The sequence below is a fragment of the Castor canadensis genome, chromosome 8 (genome assembly GCF_047511655.1).
Source record: "Castor canadensis chromosome 8, mCasCan1.hap1v2, whole genome shotgun sequence".
Classification (NCBI taxonomy): Eukaryota; Metazoa; Chordata; class Mammalia; order Rodentia; family Castoridae; genus Castor; species Castor canadensis.
The window spans coordinates 50,275,988-50,293,362 of NC_133393.1; the positions used below are offsets into that span (position 1 = coordinate 50,275,988).

Below are 17,375 nucleotides of genomic sequence, written 5' to 3' on the forward strand. Positions count from 1 at the left end.
TACCTAGAAGATGATTCTTGAAGAAAAAAAAGGAAGAGTATTTTTACAAAGCAAAATTCCCCACGTTAATTTTGTAGCCCTTGGAATTGCATCCTTAGATCTTGTCAAGTGGCACATATAGCATTAATCACAACAGGACATGAGGACAATTTAGGGAGCTTGCCGGTATGCCTTATAAAATACCGAGTTATACAAGAATGAGGACTGTAAAACAAATGAGGAGCATTGCTGTCCAACAGAATGACCCCTTTTCCCCTTCGTGCCTCTTGATTAGATTGTGAAAAAAAAAGAAGAAACTAAGATTCTTATTTGCTTTTTTTAGTAATTTGCTCTTTTCCTTTTCTCCCTTGCCAGATGGCTGAAGAAGAACATGCAACCTACTGAGGATCTCAAGTCAGTGGTCCAGAGGCTGTCAGCCTTTGGCCCGATTCGGTCAGTCACCCCTTGTGGACGACAAGGTGCTATCGTGGTGTTCAAAGATATAACTTCAGCTTGTAAAGCTGTGAATGCTTTTCAAAGCAGGACCACAGGCACAATGTTCCAGTGTTCCTGGCAACATCTATTCATGGCAAAAGATGTAAGACTTTATAATGTCAAAAACTTAATGTGAGTTCTTAAGGCTTGTTTTATGAAAGTTTTTATTCTTCATCAGGTCTGTAGGTGAAACATTATCATAATTAATGTGTTAGCAATGGAAAAGGCACAACATAGTTGGTTTAGCTTAAGGACTGGGAATCAGAACTCAGGGCACACCCCTCCTTTGGCACGCTTACTCTTGCTGTAGTGGTCATCACAGTTTTGATTTTCTGGATAAGAAATTTATGATTGCATTCATGCATTCCTCTGATAGCCATCTTCCCTGGAGGGCGGTGGATTCTTCAGCATTAACAGCATGTAGCTTTTCTTTCTCATTATGTCGGATTAACTCTTTGGAAATTCTCATGGCCTGATAAAACAAAATCAACAATAAGGTTAAGAACTATTCTAAGAGTAGAATTATTCTTTAATTCTGATTTTTGTCATCCCAATGTGCCACTCCTTTAATGTGCACACAAATCACCTCAGTGAGTGTGGGGCAAATCTGATATTATACATTTCTAAAAAGTTCAAGCTTCTAGTTCCAAAACCATATACCAAATAGCAAGAACATAAGACAACCCATCACTATCTATCACATATAAAAAGAGCTATGAAGTAAGAATATCCTAAGGTACAGTCAACCTATTTGGATTCTCACACGAATTCCCAAATAAAAGTTCTCAGAAATTACTGCCTGTAATCCCCCTCAAGTTATCCCCAAAAAGAATTGCCCTGCCACCTGAATATCATAGAAATGAAATGTTTATATGGCAAGTTTTGTAAAAAATTAGTATTTCTAACATTATTATGGCTGTTTCTAATCCCAAATTTATATGTGCTTAAAGCCAACTAAAGATATGTCTTGTCTTTTTTATGATGTGTTCTTAATGAGTTGGTCCTGCTGAATCTTTCAAAGTTAAACCCTATATAACATCTCAGGTATGTGTCAGCATAATGAGATATATTTGTACATATATAAACTATCAAACACATTTCTCACTTACGAAATTATTACTATGATTTCTGTAAGAAAGAAATGAATACCAACATTTGGAGGGAGCTTTGCATATGCTTTCAGTCTGGCCCAAACTTCTTTCTGAAAAGTGCTATCAGGAAAAACTTCAGTAACAAGGCCTTGAGCACATGCCTCATGTGCTGTTAACTTCTTTCCAAAGATAAGCATCTCAATTGCCTAAAATGAAAAGCAAAGTTAAGACACAAACTTAACAAAACAAGGCTTTGGTTAACTGACTGCTTTCAGAGGACCCATTTGCTCATGGGCTCTTGAGGTTGCTTGTATTTCACAGTAAGGGAGAAGCTGTTGACTTCAATGGGTAACCATCTGCAAACTGTGCTGAGATCATCACAGGGTTCCATCTCTGGAAGGGCTGCTTCCAGGAGGACCTGTGTTGGAAGGCAAGACTGGGAGGTTAGGGCAAAAATGACCTAAACTGACAAGCAGCAATGGTTTCCTTTTCGCAGTCACAAAAGTCACAAAAATTCCATTCCCTGGTTATTTTTTCCAGTGGTTCATCTGTGATTGTTTTCTTGACCTGAATAGGTACTCAAATTAGTTCTATTTGACTGAAGGAAATTGAAGGTGTTTTATATTACATTTCCAAAAAAACTAAGTCACTAACTGGATATTCTTTCTACATTTGCAATTCCTCTTCCACAAAAGTAAACCCTATTTCATGTGCTCTGAGATGGTCCTGTGAATCTTTCAAAATTTATCCCTGTATAACATCTCAGGGTATGTTACAGCACAATGAGATACATTTGTACATATATAAACACTACCAAACCTAACAGTCAAAGAAGAGGCTCCCTTCCCACTCCCAGCTTTGAGATGGTGAAGAATGTCTGCCAAGCCTTTCCTTCTGCCCCACCTCTGCAGTTGTGCTGAGATGCCCTTGGAGTCAGGCTGAAGAGGGTGGGCAACTAGGTTTCCACAAATGCAGAGACAGACCTGAGTGGTCACTTTAGGAGGATCTTAGAACACTGGCAAAATGGGCTGACAGAAAGGCTACTGAGATCAGGAGTAGTGTGGGAAGTGACTACCCACCCCCCTTGCTTCACATCATCATCTCATTCTCAGTAGATGCTCATCCATGAAGCAATTAAGTCGCTCTGAGCTTAGCAGACCTTCAAGTGACTAATGCCACACAGCTGTGGAGGATTAGGTACCATGCTGCTTGCAGTGTGCTAGTGCTAGTGAGCTGGCAGGAAGAGTGTCCCAACATGGGGTTCTGCAGAGTGAATTTCAACTTTTCCCTTATACCAGCTACTTCCCATAGCCTGGTTCAAAGTTGCAGAGCAAATGATTTCCGTATCTTTGTCATATTAGGAAGGGAAAAGAGAAGAGAGTATGGGACTACAATTTAAATTTTATTTTTAAGCATTCCCAAAGTTACCTTGGCTGGGCCCATAATCTTCGGAAAAGTGTAAGAGGAGCATCCTTCTGCGGTTTGGCCAAGTTGAGTAAATGGAGTATGAAATGTTGCCTATTTGAGATGAGGGAAGAAAAGATCACTTTTCATATGTAATTTTAAAAAAATCACTATTTGAGTATAACTTCAAAATTTGGGTTTTTTAAAAAGATAGGGTTTAAACTATGGCATTAAAAGTCTTTTTTAACTTTAATCATGTCAGCAGGTGTGTAGTGGTGTTACATGGTTTTAGTCTCTGTCTCTTTATGATTAATGGCATTGAGCATCTTTTGGTATATTTATTACTCATGTATACATTTTCTTTGATGAAGTAACTATTAAAATATATTTGCCACTATTTTTAAGTTAGACTGTCTGCTTTATTAATGAGTTGTAAGGGTTCTTTGTTATTCAAGTTACACATTTGTGTTTTTTTTTAATCAAGTATCATGCAAACACTTTGTTCTGTGACTTATTTATCCATTTTCTTAAAGATGTCTTTCTCACACAGTTTAAAGAGCCATCATACTTTATTTTCTGTAGATTATTTATTCCTCTCCATTTGCCTAATTTTTATATTAGGTTGGTGATTACTGCTTTATAGATATACTTTAAAAACAGTTTAGCGGGATTAGCCTTTGTTGTGTGAGTTGAAAGATTGTTTTCTCCATCTTTTGTTTGTCTTGATTTTGCCCTAGAAGTTTTTTGATTGGCTTTAAGATAGCAGAATCAATTTCAATCTTGGTTACTTAGAACACTCATTTGGTATTTTTTTTCTAGATTTAAGAAATATTTTTGTGTGTTTCTTTTATTTTTGGTGGGGCTGGGGTTTGAAATCAGGGCTTTGCACTTGCAAAGCAGGTGCTCTACTGCTTGAGCCACATCTCCAGTTCATTTTGTTCTGGTAATTTTGGAGATAGACTTTTGTAAACTATTTGCCTGGGCTGGCCTTGAACCATGATCCTATGATGTCAGCCTCCCAAGATGCTAGGATTACAGGCATGAGCCACTAGTGCACAGCTTTTTGTGTTTCTTAATGATAAATCCTTATGAAAGAATTAATTTGTAACACAAAGAATATTTAATTTCATTTCTATAGCATTACTTTAAATGAATATTTGTTAGAAGATATATAATGCATGCAACATATTAATAAAAGCACAAAATAAAATGTTCTCATGAATGTCATTTTTCTTCTATTTCCCCAAAAGAAAACTTTCTCAAGAAAGTATGCTGAGAAGCCAGAAGAATATAACCAGAAAACTGAAAAAAAAAAAAAAAAAACCCAAACCCGCCAACCATAGATGAGGGGCCATACACAGGTACAAACCCACCTGAAAATGAGCTGTAATGAAAATGCTTATTTGCAGAAACAGCAGTGGTACAGGAAAAGGTCTGAGCTCTGGCATCAGGCTGCTTAGTGAGTTTGGGAGAGTTTCTTACCCTCCATGTGCTAGTTCCCTCATCTGCAGAACTGAACCTGAGTACTTATGTCATAGGGCTGTGGTGTGTATCATAGGAATGGGTGTGTATATGTGTGTGTATAATGGGTGAACAGAGTGCCTGGTACACAGAGAGCACTCAAACATTTATTATTTTTATATAATTTTTTAACTCACACATGTAAAAATCAGCTTAGGTCTTTTCTGTCAAAGAATTTAATCAGTAATAACTGCCTTATTAACTCGCTTCCCACACACTCACTTCATAGACTCAGCTTAATATGATACAAGTTTCTGTTAAGAGCAAAGGGTTGTTAGCTGAGCCTGGACAACAACTCTGCTAGATGCCCTGGTTCCAGAGCTGATAACCAAAAACAGTTACTGCTTCTATAAACTTTTAAACTTTGTTTCCAAAGCCCTCTCCTAACCTGGCCCCTTTCTAATTAGCTAACCATGTAGACTGTGAGCCCTAAACCTGCCCAATCCAAGGGCAGGAGAGGGACAGCATGGTGTCAGATAAAACTCCTGTGGACGTCCTGCCCGGTGTGCATACCTCCCACACTTCCCGGTGTGCATCCTTCTGCAGAAGTAAATTTTGCCTTGCCTACTGACTTCTGAGTAGTGTTGCCTCTCTTGTGACACCCCAATATCTTAAAGATATTTCTAACAGGGTGGGGGCTTGCCTGAGATGTTCACATTGCCCAGAGGGCTGTGGATACCCCCTCTTCAGGGGAGACCCATCCCACTGCTTTGTTGCTGTGGCCTCAGGGCTGGGGGAATCCACTATCTTTGTGGCTGACAGTGAATACAAGATCAAGTCAATTGGCAATGCTGAGAAAAGGGGCCTGCCCAAATAAGCACCACGGTGGACCAGATTAACTCCATGCATGGGACTAAGGTAGGAAAGTCCAGTACTGCCTTGGTGGTTGGGACATTCCAGAGAGAGAATGGATGTGACTGGGACTTGTCCCAGACACAAAACAAGTACCAATTCCTGATTCCTAACCCTGGTTGCCCACAAGGGAGCCAGCGGAAGGAGGAGGAAGCACTTTGGGTAAAATATAAGAAATCCCCATAACAGGGGATTGAATATTCTCCCAGGGATATGAGTACGATAAAAAAATCCCCATTATGGTGTTGGGGGTGGGGTTTAAATATTCTCCCAGAATAACACAGCCAGGAATTTGGGATGTGAAATAATAAGTCAACTTTAGGAAAGGCCCCCAAGAAACTAGACTCATCTTCTTCTATTCCTCCAGATAGCTCTTTCAGTCTCATGTTACTATATTGGGAAGAAAATCCTAGGACAGAAGATTTTAAAAAATTATTAAATATTGTTCTTTCATTTGGACACAGGAGCCAATCTTAAGACCGTCTGTTTTTTGGCCAAAATTTGGCTCCAATGTCATAGAATATATAACTGATAGAACCCAGTAAGCCAGGAATAGATTATGCCCTCTGCTGGCACAGGGGACCTGTGACTTTGTTCCCATTTAAAATGCCTAAGACTGAAAAAGAAAGCAAATTGGGAGCCCCTTGATTGCCTTCCTTCCTGTTATGGACCCATGGGCCCTGCCCCTAAAGACCTTCTCCATCCAGGAGGCAGGGAGCCCACAGGCAAATTCACCCAGGGAGGGAAAAGAGGTAGAAAATGAGGGCCCTTGTGGAGCAGCAGCAGCCTCAGCCCCTCTCTTACCAGGCACTTCCTTCTCCAGACTGAGAAGGGAATTGGAGCAATGCAAACAGGATAGCCAAAACCTTCCCTTTTCCCCCAGTGAAAATTGATCCCAGACTCTATATCCTCTCAGAGGTTCCCTTAGGGGGTGGGAAAATTGGGTTTGTTAACGCCCCTCTCACTAGCTTGGAGATGAGAAATTTAAAGAGAACTGAGTCATCTGCTAGAAGATCTGCATGGGGTGATGGATCAACTTGACCAATTCCCTGGCCCATAGGTTTATACATGGGCTGAACTATGTCCATTCTAGCATCTTGTTCTCCAGGAGGAAAGAGGAATGACAGGGAGGGCTGCCAGGATGGCTTGGGAACACACAGTCTGGGAGGCAGGCACCTTCTACAGAAGTAAATTTTGCCTTGCCTATTGACTTCTGAGTAGTGTTGTTTCTCTCATGACACCCCAATATCTTAAAAATATTTCAACACACAGAAAAGATGCCATTTACCTTCAGAGAAGATAATAGGCTTATAGTAAAGAATAGGTAGAAGTACTCACTTGTATTTTGGCTATACGGGTTAAATATGAACCCACCATCTAATACAGTATTTGCTCCTGAAGCCAGTAGTGATAAATCTTAGAAATCTCTTCAGTGGTAAAAAACCAAATGTTTCTCACAGGCTACAGGGTAGAACATTTTATCACCACTTAAGCAAAAGTGACTTGAGGAATCTGACAACCTTAGAGGTGGTTATTAGTTCTATGGTAAATGTTTTAGGGTCAAAATTCAAAGATAAATACTTATAATATCTTTGCTTATAATGACAAAAAATGGAAAGTCTAAGGTTTCAGCAGTCAAGGACTGATTACACTGGATAATTTATATAAATCAAACATGAGCACTGGTTATCTCTGAGTGGTGAAATAGGAGTGATTTTTTTAAAAAGAAAAAGAGGACCAAATAATTCACTTGCATAATGTGCAAAGATGTTACTCCCTGACTTCATAAGATGCTTTCAAGTTTCTCCTGAGTGCTTTGACATAATATGAAAACAGAAAATTGAATTACTATTTGTATAATTTAATTGGAATACAGAACCATTAGATCTGGGACAGTGTTCACATTTTTTTTTTTTGATATTGGTATTCAGGAAAATTCAAGTTAATGATGAAGAAAAAATACAATCCTTCAAACTGGACTAATTCTTTGAGAAAAATCTAAATACACTACATCCTTCCATAGGCCACATCCACTTAGTACTAGCAACAATAAAGGAGAATCCAAAGTATTTCATTTCCACTCTACTAGCCTGAGCTGCCACATTTCTGGGACCTGACTTACCCTGTCTGATGCATATACAGCATCAAATAGCCCAAGAAGGGTGACTGCGATTCCCACTGCTGGACCGTTTACCACTGCAATCAGAGGCTTCGGAAAATCTATAAAACAGTCTACAAAATCCCTACATGAATGGAAATAGAAAAGCATTCAGTATCCCCAAGTATAGGCATGACAAAATGAGTTTGAGATGATGATACAGGCCAGCTGTTCTCGGTCTGGCCACAACCCTGGTCCTCCATCCCAGATCCGCCCAGAAACACCCTCACACATGACACTTGACATGCATGGCACCTGATGAAGCTCAGGCAGTGAATCCTACAAGCTAAGTCTTGTTTATAACCTATATTCTGGGCAATGAGTTCAGGGCTGTATGCCAGCTATGGTCTTAGAGATTGGGGTAGGTGCCCAAGCACATGCTGCAAGAGAGCAGCCCAGTGGGACTCAGAGACTTGGGATTAATCAGACAGGAAGAGTGAAGATTTTATACTGCCCTCTGTGGATCTGAAAATGATACAAGTCTCCTACAACCAGCACTCATGGAAGGCCTACATTCACCTGACCAGATAAGAATCTGCTAAAGTCCTCTGCCTCAATATGGGAGAACTTAGGACTCTAGTTCACCTTCTGCTTTCTAGTCAGTCTCACACAAAATTGGCATGATGTTGACAAAAGTCAAGGGGATAGAGTGAATGCCTGTGTGCTAAGGGAGACTTTGGAGAAATACACTGTCCAAAATCACGATGACTTCATTGACACAGAGAAGCAGGTATTTTACTTTGATGCATAAAAATTAGCCCACTGGGATCAGATTCTTACCTCAATAAAATGGAACCAGTTTTAGCTACCTCCTCTATTCCACCAGGAGGAAGATTAGTGAAGTTAGTCAGATCATTCCCACTACTGTAATAGTCACCATTTCCTGTGAACAGTAAAATCAGCAGATCCACCATCACTCATGTATTCATTCACTCTAGAAATATGGAGTATCAACTATGTGCCAGGTTCTGTTCTAGGCACTGAAAATACACAGGTGAGCCAATTATGGGTCTTGCTCTCACTTACAGAGTAGAGCTTTAGTGGGAAATGGATTTTAAAACACACAAATATAGATAATGCAGCTCTGACACAAAACAAGGTATGTGATGTAATGGCAGGGGGTGGGTCTACTCAGGGAGTTTAGGGAAGGGACAATCTAACAGACAGCTGAAGGAGCGGTAAGACTAGCCAAAACAGAAGGGGTGGGAATACTTCACAGAGGGAATAGTGTGTGTAAAGGTTCTGTATAGTGGGTATCTCTAGTACACGTGATGGAGAGACAGCAGTTGTAGAAAGAGGACGAACAGGATAGGCCAGGTGGGGCTTTCTACATCCCGTAAGAACCTTTGCCTTCATTTTCAAAGCCTTTGAAGGCGTGTGTGTGTATGTGTATAAAACAAAAAGTAAATTTATATACAACAAAAGTGTTCAGTTTAATCAGTTTTGATGGCTGTAAATACCCGGGTGATCACCATCCAAAAAAAAATGCAGTGGTTTCCTCTTATCCTTGGGGAATTTGTTCCAAGATGTTTCATAGATGCCTGAAATCTGGGAACAGTCCTGAGCTCTACAGTGTATACTTATTTTCCCCTATGTAGTTGTCTTTCCTTATCCTCAGGTTTTGCATCCATGGATTCAACTAACCAAAAATATTTGGAGAAAAAATTGCATCTGTACAGAACAAGCACAGATTTTTTCTTTTGTTATTATTTTCTAAACAATACAACACAGCCAATACTGACATAGCATTTATATTGTATAAGTCACCTAGAGATGATTTAACATATCTCAGAAGTGTACACAGGCTTTATGCAAACACCACACCATTTATATAATGGACTTGAGCATCTGCAGAATTTGGTACTTGTGAGGGCCTTGGACCCAATTCCTCGAGAGTATCGAGAGAAGACTATACACACATACCTGTGACAAAGTTTAATTTATCAGATGAGATCGGGCGCTTTCAGGGTGGTATGGCCGTAGACTTATCAATTAGGTAAGATGTTAACAAAACTAATAACATTTACAAATAACAATACACTGTAATAATAATTGTTTATTTAATGAAATTTTCCATTAATATTTTCGGACCAAGGTTGACCCCAGGTAATTGAAACCTGGGGAAGCAAAACCACAGGAAGGTTAAACTAGGATAAGGAAGGATATGGCATGGAACCACCTGAGCCACCCCAGGACATTCCCAGAGCTCTTTTCTAGCCATATCATCCCACCTGCCCCCAAGTGGTCACTTTCCAACTTCGATCCACAGTTTAGGACTTGTGCCTAATATTATATAAATTGAATCATATAATATATGCTCACTTATGTTTTATTGCTTTTAGTTTTGTTTGTTTTTTTTTTTTTGGAGATACTTGGGATTGAATTCAGGGCCTCACCACTTGAGCCATATCTCCAGTTCTTGCCAAACTATGTTTTAAAGATCCATCCATGTTCTTGAGTGTATCAGTTATTTGCTCATTTTCATGGCTAAATACTAGTTCATTGTATGAATAGTCTACAATTTGTCCATCTCCCTGTTTTTTGGTCATCTGAGCTGTCTGTTCAGGCTACTGTAAATTGACTAACATGACTGTTCTGTTGTAAGCCATGTAGGGATAGATGCTTTACCTTGGTGATTACCAAAGAATGATTATCCTGTGCCTATTATATTGCTGTTTATTTATAAATTAGAGCATTATAGTACTGGAAAACATCTTCAAGCCTTTCTACTCAATTCCTTATCTAGTAAGAGCCTCCCCAAAACAGACATTTAATTAAGAAGTCCAAGAAATACCTTACCTGTTAAAACAGTTATGACTGAGTTATCATCCTTGCTTGTGGCTTCAAGTGCAGACAAAATTTCTTGATACATCTATGTGAAAAGATGGAGAAGGAAAAGAGACCACTGAAAGCAAGTGCCATCACCCAGGGGACTCACTGTATCTGTATGCAAGCCTGTTCTCAGCATAGTGCTGTATTTACATAACCAAAAAGGTGGCCCAAAATGACTGAAAGGATTTTCATTCCTTTTATATTATTTGGTGCCTATTATGTACCAGGTACTATGGTAGATGCATAGGGGCTAAAAGCAAACAAAGAGACACAGTCCTTAAAGCTTTTGGAATTAACAGATTATTGTGTTCAAATGCGGCCAGAGGAGGAAAAGAATGAAGCAGCACGAGCTGGTCAGAGGTTTTGAGGTTTGTCTGTAGTGGGTGAGATAGTAAGTGGTCACAGAAAACTTTCCCCAAAGCAGCATCCCAGCTGTGACCTCAGGAAAGAGCAAGCATCCCGGGAACTCTGGAAACTGTTAACCAATGCCAAAAGGCTGAGATTTTTGTGATGCTGGAATGGAATTCAAGGGTAATGGGTTCCAAATTTTAAATCAGCAATATTTCTGAATATCTTGGATGTGTTAGTATAGTTTTTAGTGCATTTAAATAGGTACATTTTCTACCTTAGAAACTTCAATGTGGGAAAGAATGATGAAGAGGGTAGGTATTTATGGATATAAAGACACTAAAAAAGATAAGGACTTAATATAATGTATGAATAAAGATGCAATCTTCTTCTCAAAGGGAAGGAAGAGGAAGTAGTTCTGTTATTATTATAGCAAGAATAACAAGCTTAGTAAGGTGACTGGTAAGAGTCAGGATTAGGAGAGGGATATACATATATTCCTAGTTATTGGCTATATGAAGTTGAGCCAGTTACTTCTTAGCCTTAGTAACTATTTAATTGTTAAATATTGCTAACATACTCCTTGTACAGACAGTGCTGATACTTACTAAGCACCCTGCAATAGGTACCTATCATTACCATGGTCACCGAGAAATGAGTCAGAGTAAACAGAAACAAAGTTCTTGGAATCCATGCTTTATCAACTGCATGCCACATATCGAACTTTACGCAAGTCTTAAGAATATTTCAAGTTACAGTCCTCTCCACCTTGGCTCTCAGTTCAGTTCCAAACATTCGATGAACTCCCTGTAATTCATTTCAATGGGAAGGGGCTGAAGTAGATACTTCATTATCACTCTAGTTCAAAGGCAGACTCAAAACTGCCCATGAAGCAGCTTGTTCAAATCAGAGCTGAGTTACACTCCATTGAAAATGAAGTCTTTCTCTTCTCCCTCTGCTTTTCTGCTTCATTGTACAGCAGAAAAGTTTAAGTGACATGAAGACTTCTTTTTAGGAACAGTTTATACTAACCTCATCTTTGATAGTCTCTTATGTCAACATATATTTCACTTATACTGATTTCTGCTTCCATTCATAGGAAAGACACAGTGCCTTTTGGATATGTAGAACCTACCTGAAACTCTGTTGAATGAAGTAATCATTACTACTAAGCAAAACCAGAGATATCACAAAAAATAGGAATACTGTTGAAATTCTACAGTTTTTTGAGTGAAACAGACAAAGAAAAGAAAATCAGGAAACACTCTCAGGGCAGATAACATTACCTGAATGGTGATGGCATTTTTTTGGGCGGGCCGATTTAACATGATCTTTGTGATGCCGTCTTCAGAGGTTATAACAACACTTTCAGATCCAGGCTCCTTATCGACTCGGCCTGAAGATTCTGATGAAGGACTCAAACTGGACACCAAATCCACATAGTTCTTTCTGGCAGTTTCCTGAAGTAGATGCCAAAGAACTTCAGCCACAGTCAAGGAAGAAGCATTTTGAGAAACATACGATATTAATAGCACTTTGCAGTAAAGAAAGAACAAAGGCATTCATTCAATAGAAACATACTAAAATTTCAAAGAAGCTGGGTAAGGTTGTGGATACCTATAATTCCCAGTACTTAGAAGGCAAGGCAGGAGGATCAAGAGTTCCAGACCAGCTTGGACTATGTAGAGAGACTTTGTCTTAAACCACCCTCCCCACCCCCACCAAAAGGCTCCATCGATAAAGGTTCAGTGAGAAAAACCAAGCTTCTTCAGAAGTTCAACAAATAAAAGCAGACTTAATAAGAAAACTCACCTTGGGCAGGCTGCCAATGGCATTCCATGCATCCCATTTGGCCTTATTGATGAAATCAAGCATTCCTGGTTTGGGCATATTGCAAGGTCCTTCTGTGGCCTGTGAAGAGGACAGGGATGATTAATCCCTGAAATGTCCACACAAACTGGGGCCCTAAATATTTAACATTCACAAAATCCAGAGTTAGCAAGAATACTTCCCTCAAATCCTTTCATAGTGGGGGGTGTAAAATGACCTGATTTTCCTCTCACCCACTATTTGTTGGTGTTGCTGAAAATGCACAAAGAACAGAAAAAGGTCTGGAGAGAGAAAAGGTGCTATTGGCTATCAGCTCCTAAAATAAGTCATAACTGCATGCATGTGGAAACAATGCAAGAGAAAGGCTTTGAGAAAGTACTTTCTAAAAAATTCTAATAGCTCATTAATTCTGTATTGATGACCACATTTTCAAACAATCAAAAATTCACCATTCTTTGAAAGGAACTAATCAACATTTGGAAATCCAAAACACATATTCTGTGTTTTTTTCCACCTAGTGCTAGGGGTTGAACTTAGGGCTTCATGCGTGATAGAAAAGTGCTCTATCTTGAGCTACAGACAACCCGCAGTATATTCTGAAAGCCCATCTACAAGTCCAAAAAATCACTACTAATTCAGTGGTGAATTTATAGTCAGTCAATGGGCGACAGAACTGCAACTAGTGGAGGTAAGGTGTGGGCTATTAAAACCATAGGCCCTCAGGAGACTGAACTGAAGGCCAGGCAAACAAAATGGAAAGAAAAGTAACTTTTATTTGTTTGAGGTTAGGTGGAGTGGGCATCTTAATAGGAATAAAATATCCCACCCAGCTACTTTTTCTAAATGGCAATTTAAAACTCCCTTTTAAAGTGTTCTAGTTTGTAATTCAGTTGGTTAAAAGAGGAAAGAACAGGCTTTGAAAAATATAGGCAGTAAAGGAGGCTCTGACTTCCTATAAACAAAGTCACAAAGCTAGAGTTGGTCATCTGAAAAGTTAGAGGGAACACAGTCCACAAAACAAGGGATTGCCCTTATCTTCTGACTGCTCTTGCTTCTGACACCAATTGCAAGGTTTCGAGGCTCCCAATAATTTCTCAGAAAGATTCATAAAAGCCACTGAAGCTATTAATACTCATGGTTATGATTCCTTACAGAAAAGGGTACAGATTTAAAGTAAGCTGAGAGAAGAAGCACACAGGATAGACTTTGGTGCGGTTGCAAATGACATGCTTCTGTTTCTTTTACCCAATCCCCAGGAACGCAGGACAGGGAACTCTAAAAGAACTCATGCAATGTATAACAACATGTGTGGGGTCCTGCCAACCAAAGAAACCCAATGCAGTTTCAGTGTCCCAAGTTTTTGCTGGGGCTCTGTGACACAAGCACAATTTGCCTAACCCAAAGCCCCCATCCTGAATGGTTTCTACCTGGGAGGCTATTTCCCCATCCTAAATCAAACTATTAGACAATCCAGGAAAACAAAGGTTCTTCTCTTGGGCATGCAAATTCAAGAGCCTGGATATTATCTCCCAGGAGCTGAGGGAAAGCCTTTGGGGCAAAGTTAAGTTCTTACTCCAAACACCCATGTGAAAGTGAGAGAGACTGGTGTAACTCACCTGATAAAAAATTAGATAATAATTCAGGAGTCTAGATTGGCAGATATGCCAGTCTGTTAAATTGCATAACAACTTAAAAGCTTTACTTTTTCAATTTGTTACAAAAATTTTCAAACATACATCAAGTGATGAGTTCCCAATACTGAATCACTGAAACAATTATTGAATTTTGCCTTCCGTCCTTCTCTTCTCCTTTTATGCTCATTTCAGTGAATGTCAAACATCCCTAACCTTGTGCTTCTTCACCTCTACATACTTAGAATGACTTTCTAGAAAACAGCAAATGTTCTTATGTAACCATGACACCATTAACAAAGATCCTGAGGTAGTAGTTTCTAAAACTCAATCCATATTCAAATACCCCCAATGTTTCAAATTATCTTTTGTAGTTGATTTATTCCAGTCACGAAGGCATCCAGTAATGTCTAAACATTTAACAGTTATACCTTGTAAGTCTTTTACTATAGAATAATCTTGAGGGGTTGCTTTGGACAGTAACAGTATTTCAAGACCTAAACAAAAACAAAACAACTCACATGTCATACACTTCAGAGCAAAGGTGGCAACACATCCAAAATAGTAAAGCTGCAGTTAGTGTTGTCACACAGCTTATTTATTTTAGAAGTCATTGTCTCTAAATAATGTCAGCTCTTAGGCAGTTACCTGCTTATACAGTGCATAGAGTTTTAGCTTCACTTCATTTCCTGGATCCTTCTTCAAGAGTTTCACCTGATTCATTGCATTTTCAAAGTCCTTCTGACTGGCTCTCATTGTTCTGCTTGTGTGGAGCTGAACTACTGGGAAACCAACAACCTGCAGGGGACTATAAACAATTAACCAGTTTCTATTTTTTCCTAGTCCTTACATTTTTACAGCCTTATTTCTAATTGTTCTCAACCCTAACATACCGAAATGCCATGTTTATAAATATTTTCTCTATACTTGTCTCAGCAAGCTAGCTGCAAATGATTCCTAGATAAAAAATCCATGATAGAAGCTAACTGCAGTAGTATATGTGTGTGTGTGTGTGTGTGTGTGTGTGCGCGTGTGCGTGTGCGTGTGCGTGTGTGTGTGTGTGTGTGGGTTTGAACTCAGGGTCTCATGCTTGCTAGGAAGGCGCTCGTACTACTTGAGCCACTCCACCAGGTAACTGTAGCATTTTTTAAATGATGGAAAAGAAGGCTACAATCCAGAGAAGTATCTGACAGCAATTCAAAATGGAAATGGCCATGTAAATTCTACCATAGGCAAGTAGCAAATGAAGGGCAGGCAAGCAGAAGCAAGCAGGAGAATAAGGGAGAAAGTGGAGTTTAGTTTTGAGTCCCAAGGTCCCGACCCAGCCTCTGAACTCACTCATAAACTAAGTGTAGCTATTAGGTCAATTCCCGGTTGTGTGCAAAACACACTTCCCAACATAGACACATGAGGAAGGAGGGAAGTAGGTGAAGATTCAAGAAATGTTCAAAGGGATAGATGAGCAGTTGCTGGCATTTTGAACACATCTAAGGAGGAGGGAGGGAAACTATCTTGGATGGAAGACAGTGAGTGAAGTGACTCAGGCCAGCCAAACAGGAGCAGAGCAGAAACAGCAATCGATGCTAGATGATAAGCAAGTTTTTAAGCACACTGTAAGCAGGGGTCCGGTGGCACACTTCAGTGAATAGTACTGAGGCTACAGGGCAAAAAACGGATGTTCTCAATGATGACCCTAAATGATAAAATTAAAGGCATTAAAGGGGATGAAATAATAGGGTTATAAATAAGCCCAGACCTAGCAAATATATCATCTTCCTTGCAATTACGTAAATTGCAAATGGTACAATGGACTCCAGGTTTAAATCTTGGAATATTGGTGTGTGATTCAATAAAAACCCATTTACAATAAATTCCCTTTTTTTCAAAAAGGGAAAATCTGCATTTTATATGAATTTGGCCTAGGAGAAATTCCATATAGAAAAGAAAGTTTAAAATGCCCACAGAATAAGACCCATTTGCCATTCTGTATCCAAGGGCTCTGCTCCAGGTCACAGGACTCCTAAAAAAAAAAAAAATGCCCACAGAGGGCCTAAATATGCAATTCCCATTTAAAAAAAAAGTGATAAGATAATAAAATTCGTCGTAATTTCACCGCTTTAAGGCAACCACGTTCCAGGTTTTGTTCCCTATGCATAAATGTTAGTTTTTACTCAGCATTACAACATGCGTACTCTCCAAAAAGCAGTTTTAAGCCCACACTGGTGATAACGCACTGAGTTTCTAAAGCGCTCGGGAACCGAGCAGAGCGCGCTTGATGTTCTCTGCACTCTTTAGCGAAGACACTGCACCCTAGAAAGTGCCCGGGTGGGACCTGGGAGCCGACCAGTCTCCGCCCAGGGCGCGCGCACTCCTGTCAGGGCCCGGCGCGTCCATCACGACCCCGCGCGGCCCAGCGGAGGAGGAGGGCGCGCACGAGAAAGGTCACTCTAGTACTTTCGCTGGAGACCCCGCAGCAGTTACTGCTACGCAGATCAGATGCCAGGGACAGCGGCTCGCACGGGAGACCACTCCCGCAAAGACAGCGGCTTCTGGCAGGCGACCATGGGCAGGAGGCCGAGGCTCCAGGCTTACCTTAAACACCAACGACGCACCAGTCTCGCGGCCATCGCAAGACTGGTCGCAAGCGGAACCCGGGCTCCAGAAGAGAGCCGGGGTTTGGCGTAGGCGGCACTCGAGGGCAGGGCCGGGGGCCGGCGTGAGCGGGACCCAGGGGCGGGGCCAGGATGAGCTGGGCTAGGACCCGGGCGCACGGGAGCAGAGCGAGGCCGGGAACCGCCGGGAGCGAGCGCGCGGGTTGCGTAAGGGGCGGGGCGGGCCCGGCGGAGCGGAGAGCTGGAGGTGCTGGCTGCGGAGCGCCCCGCACGCGCGCGAAGAGCGATGGCGCGTGTGTAAGGAGACATCGGGCTCTGCCAGCGTGCGTCTGCTGAGCTCCGCGGGGTTCAGCCGGAGAGTGCCGCGGAGCTTGGAGGAAGGCTCGTTTCACCCTGCGGTCCAGCCGTGAGCGCCCGCGGAGACACGAAGTGGGGTCACCACTGAGGATGTGTGCTTCAACAGACAACATATTCGCCCCCAAACCCAAGAGGTTTACAGACTTGGCGGATGCCTGGGATCAGGAGTGCTTTCTGGAATGTTTAGACCAACATTTTCTTGTCACCAACCATCGGTTATGTATTTTTGAGCTCTGCCGGAGCATTTATAAAGTATTTTCTCTGG

The 17,375-nt window shown here is 40.8% G+C and overlaps 1 protein-coding gene across 5 annotated transcripts; it reads right to left on the reverse strand.

The window, feature by feature from the left end:
• Positions 1-621: 621 nt before the first annotated feature.
• On the reverse strand, positions 622-16,923 carry Eci2 (enoyl-CoA delta isomerase 2). Of its 5 annotated transcripts, none has more exons than XM_020174989.2 (10): positions 16,734-16,923; positions 14,790-14,949; positions 12,493-12,591; positions 11,967-12,140; positions 10,300-10,372; positions 8,281-8,383; positions 7,465-7,585; positions 2,994-3,083; positions 1,628-1,771; positions 622-946 (listed from the first exon to the last, which is right to left on the reverse strand). In XM_020174989.2, exons 1-10 carry the CDS (start codon positions 16,766-16,768, stop codon positions 791-793), a joined length of 1,155 nt encoding a protein of 384 aa, XP_020030578.2. In that variant the 5' UTR covers positions 16,769-16,923; the 3' UTR covers positions 622-790. The 5 variants fall into 5 exon arrangements, with proteins under 5 accessions (XP_020030578.2, XP_073939088.1, XP_020030580.1 ...); XM_074082987.1 differs by lacking the exon at positions 14,790-14,949 and adding an exon at positions 14,573-14,638 and having other exon boundaries at positions 16,734-16,918; XM_020174991.2 differs by having other exon boundaries at positions 14,790-14,939; positions 16,734-16,918.
• Positions 16,924-17,375: the final 452 nt, after the last annotated feature.

Coding starts and splice junctions, on each gene's coding strand:
- Eci2 (XM_020174989.2), bottom strand. CDS start 16,768: ATGGCCGCGAGACTGGTGCGTCGTTGGTGTTTAAG. Junction 12,592..14,789: donor TCTATGCACTGTATAAGCAG/GTAACTGCCTAA, acceptor TCCTCTTCACAG/GCCACAGAAGGACCTTGCAA. Junction 7,586..8,280: donor ACTGGTTCCATTTTATTGAG/GTAAGAATCTGA, acceptor CCATTCATGTAG/GGATTTTGTAGACTGTTTTA.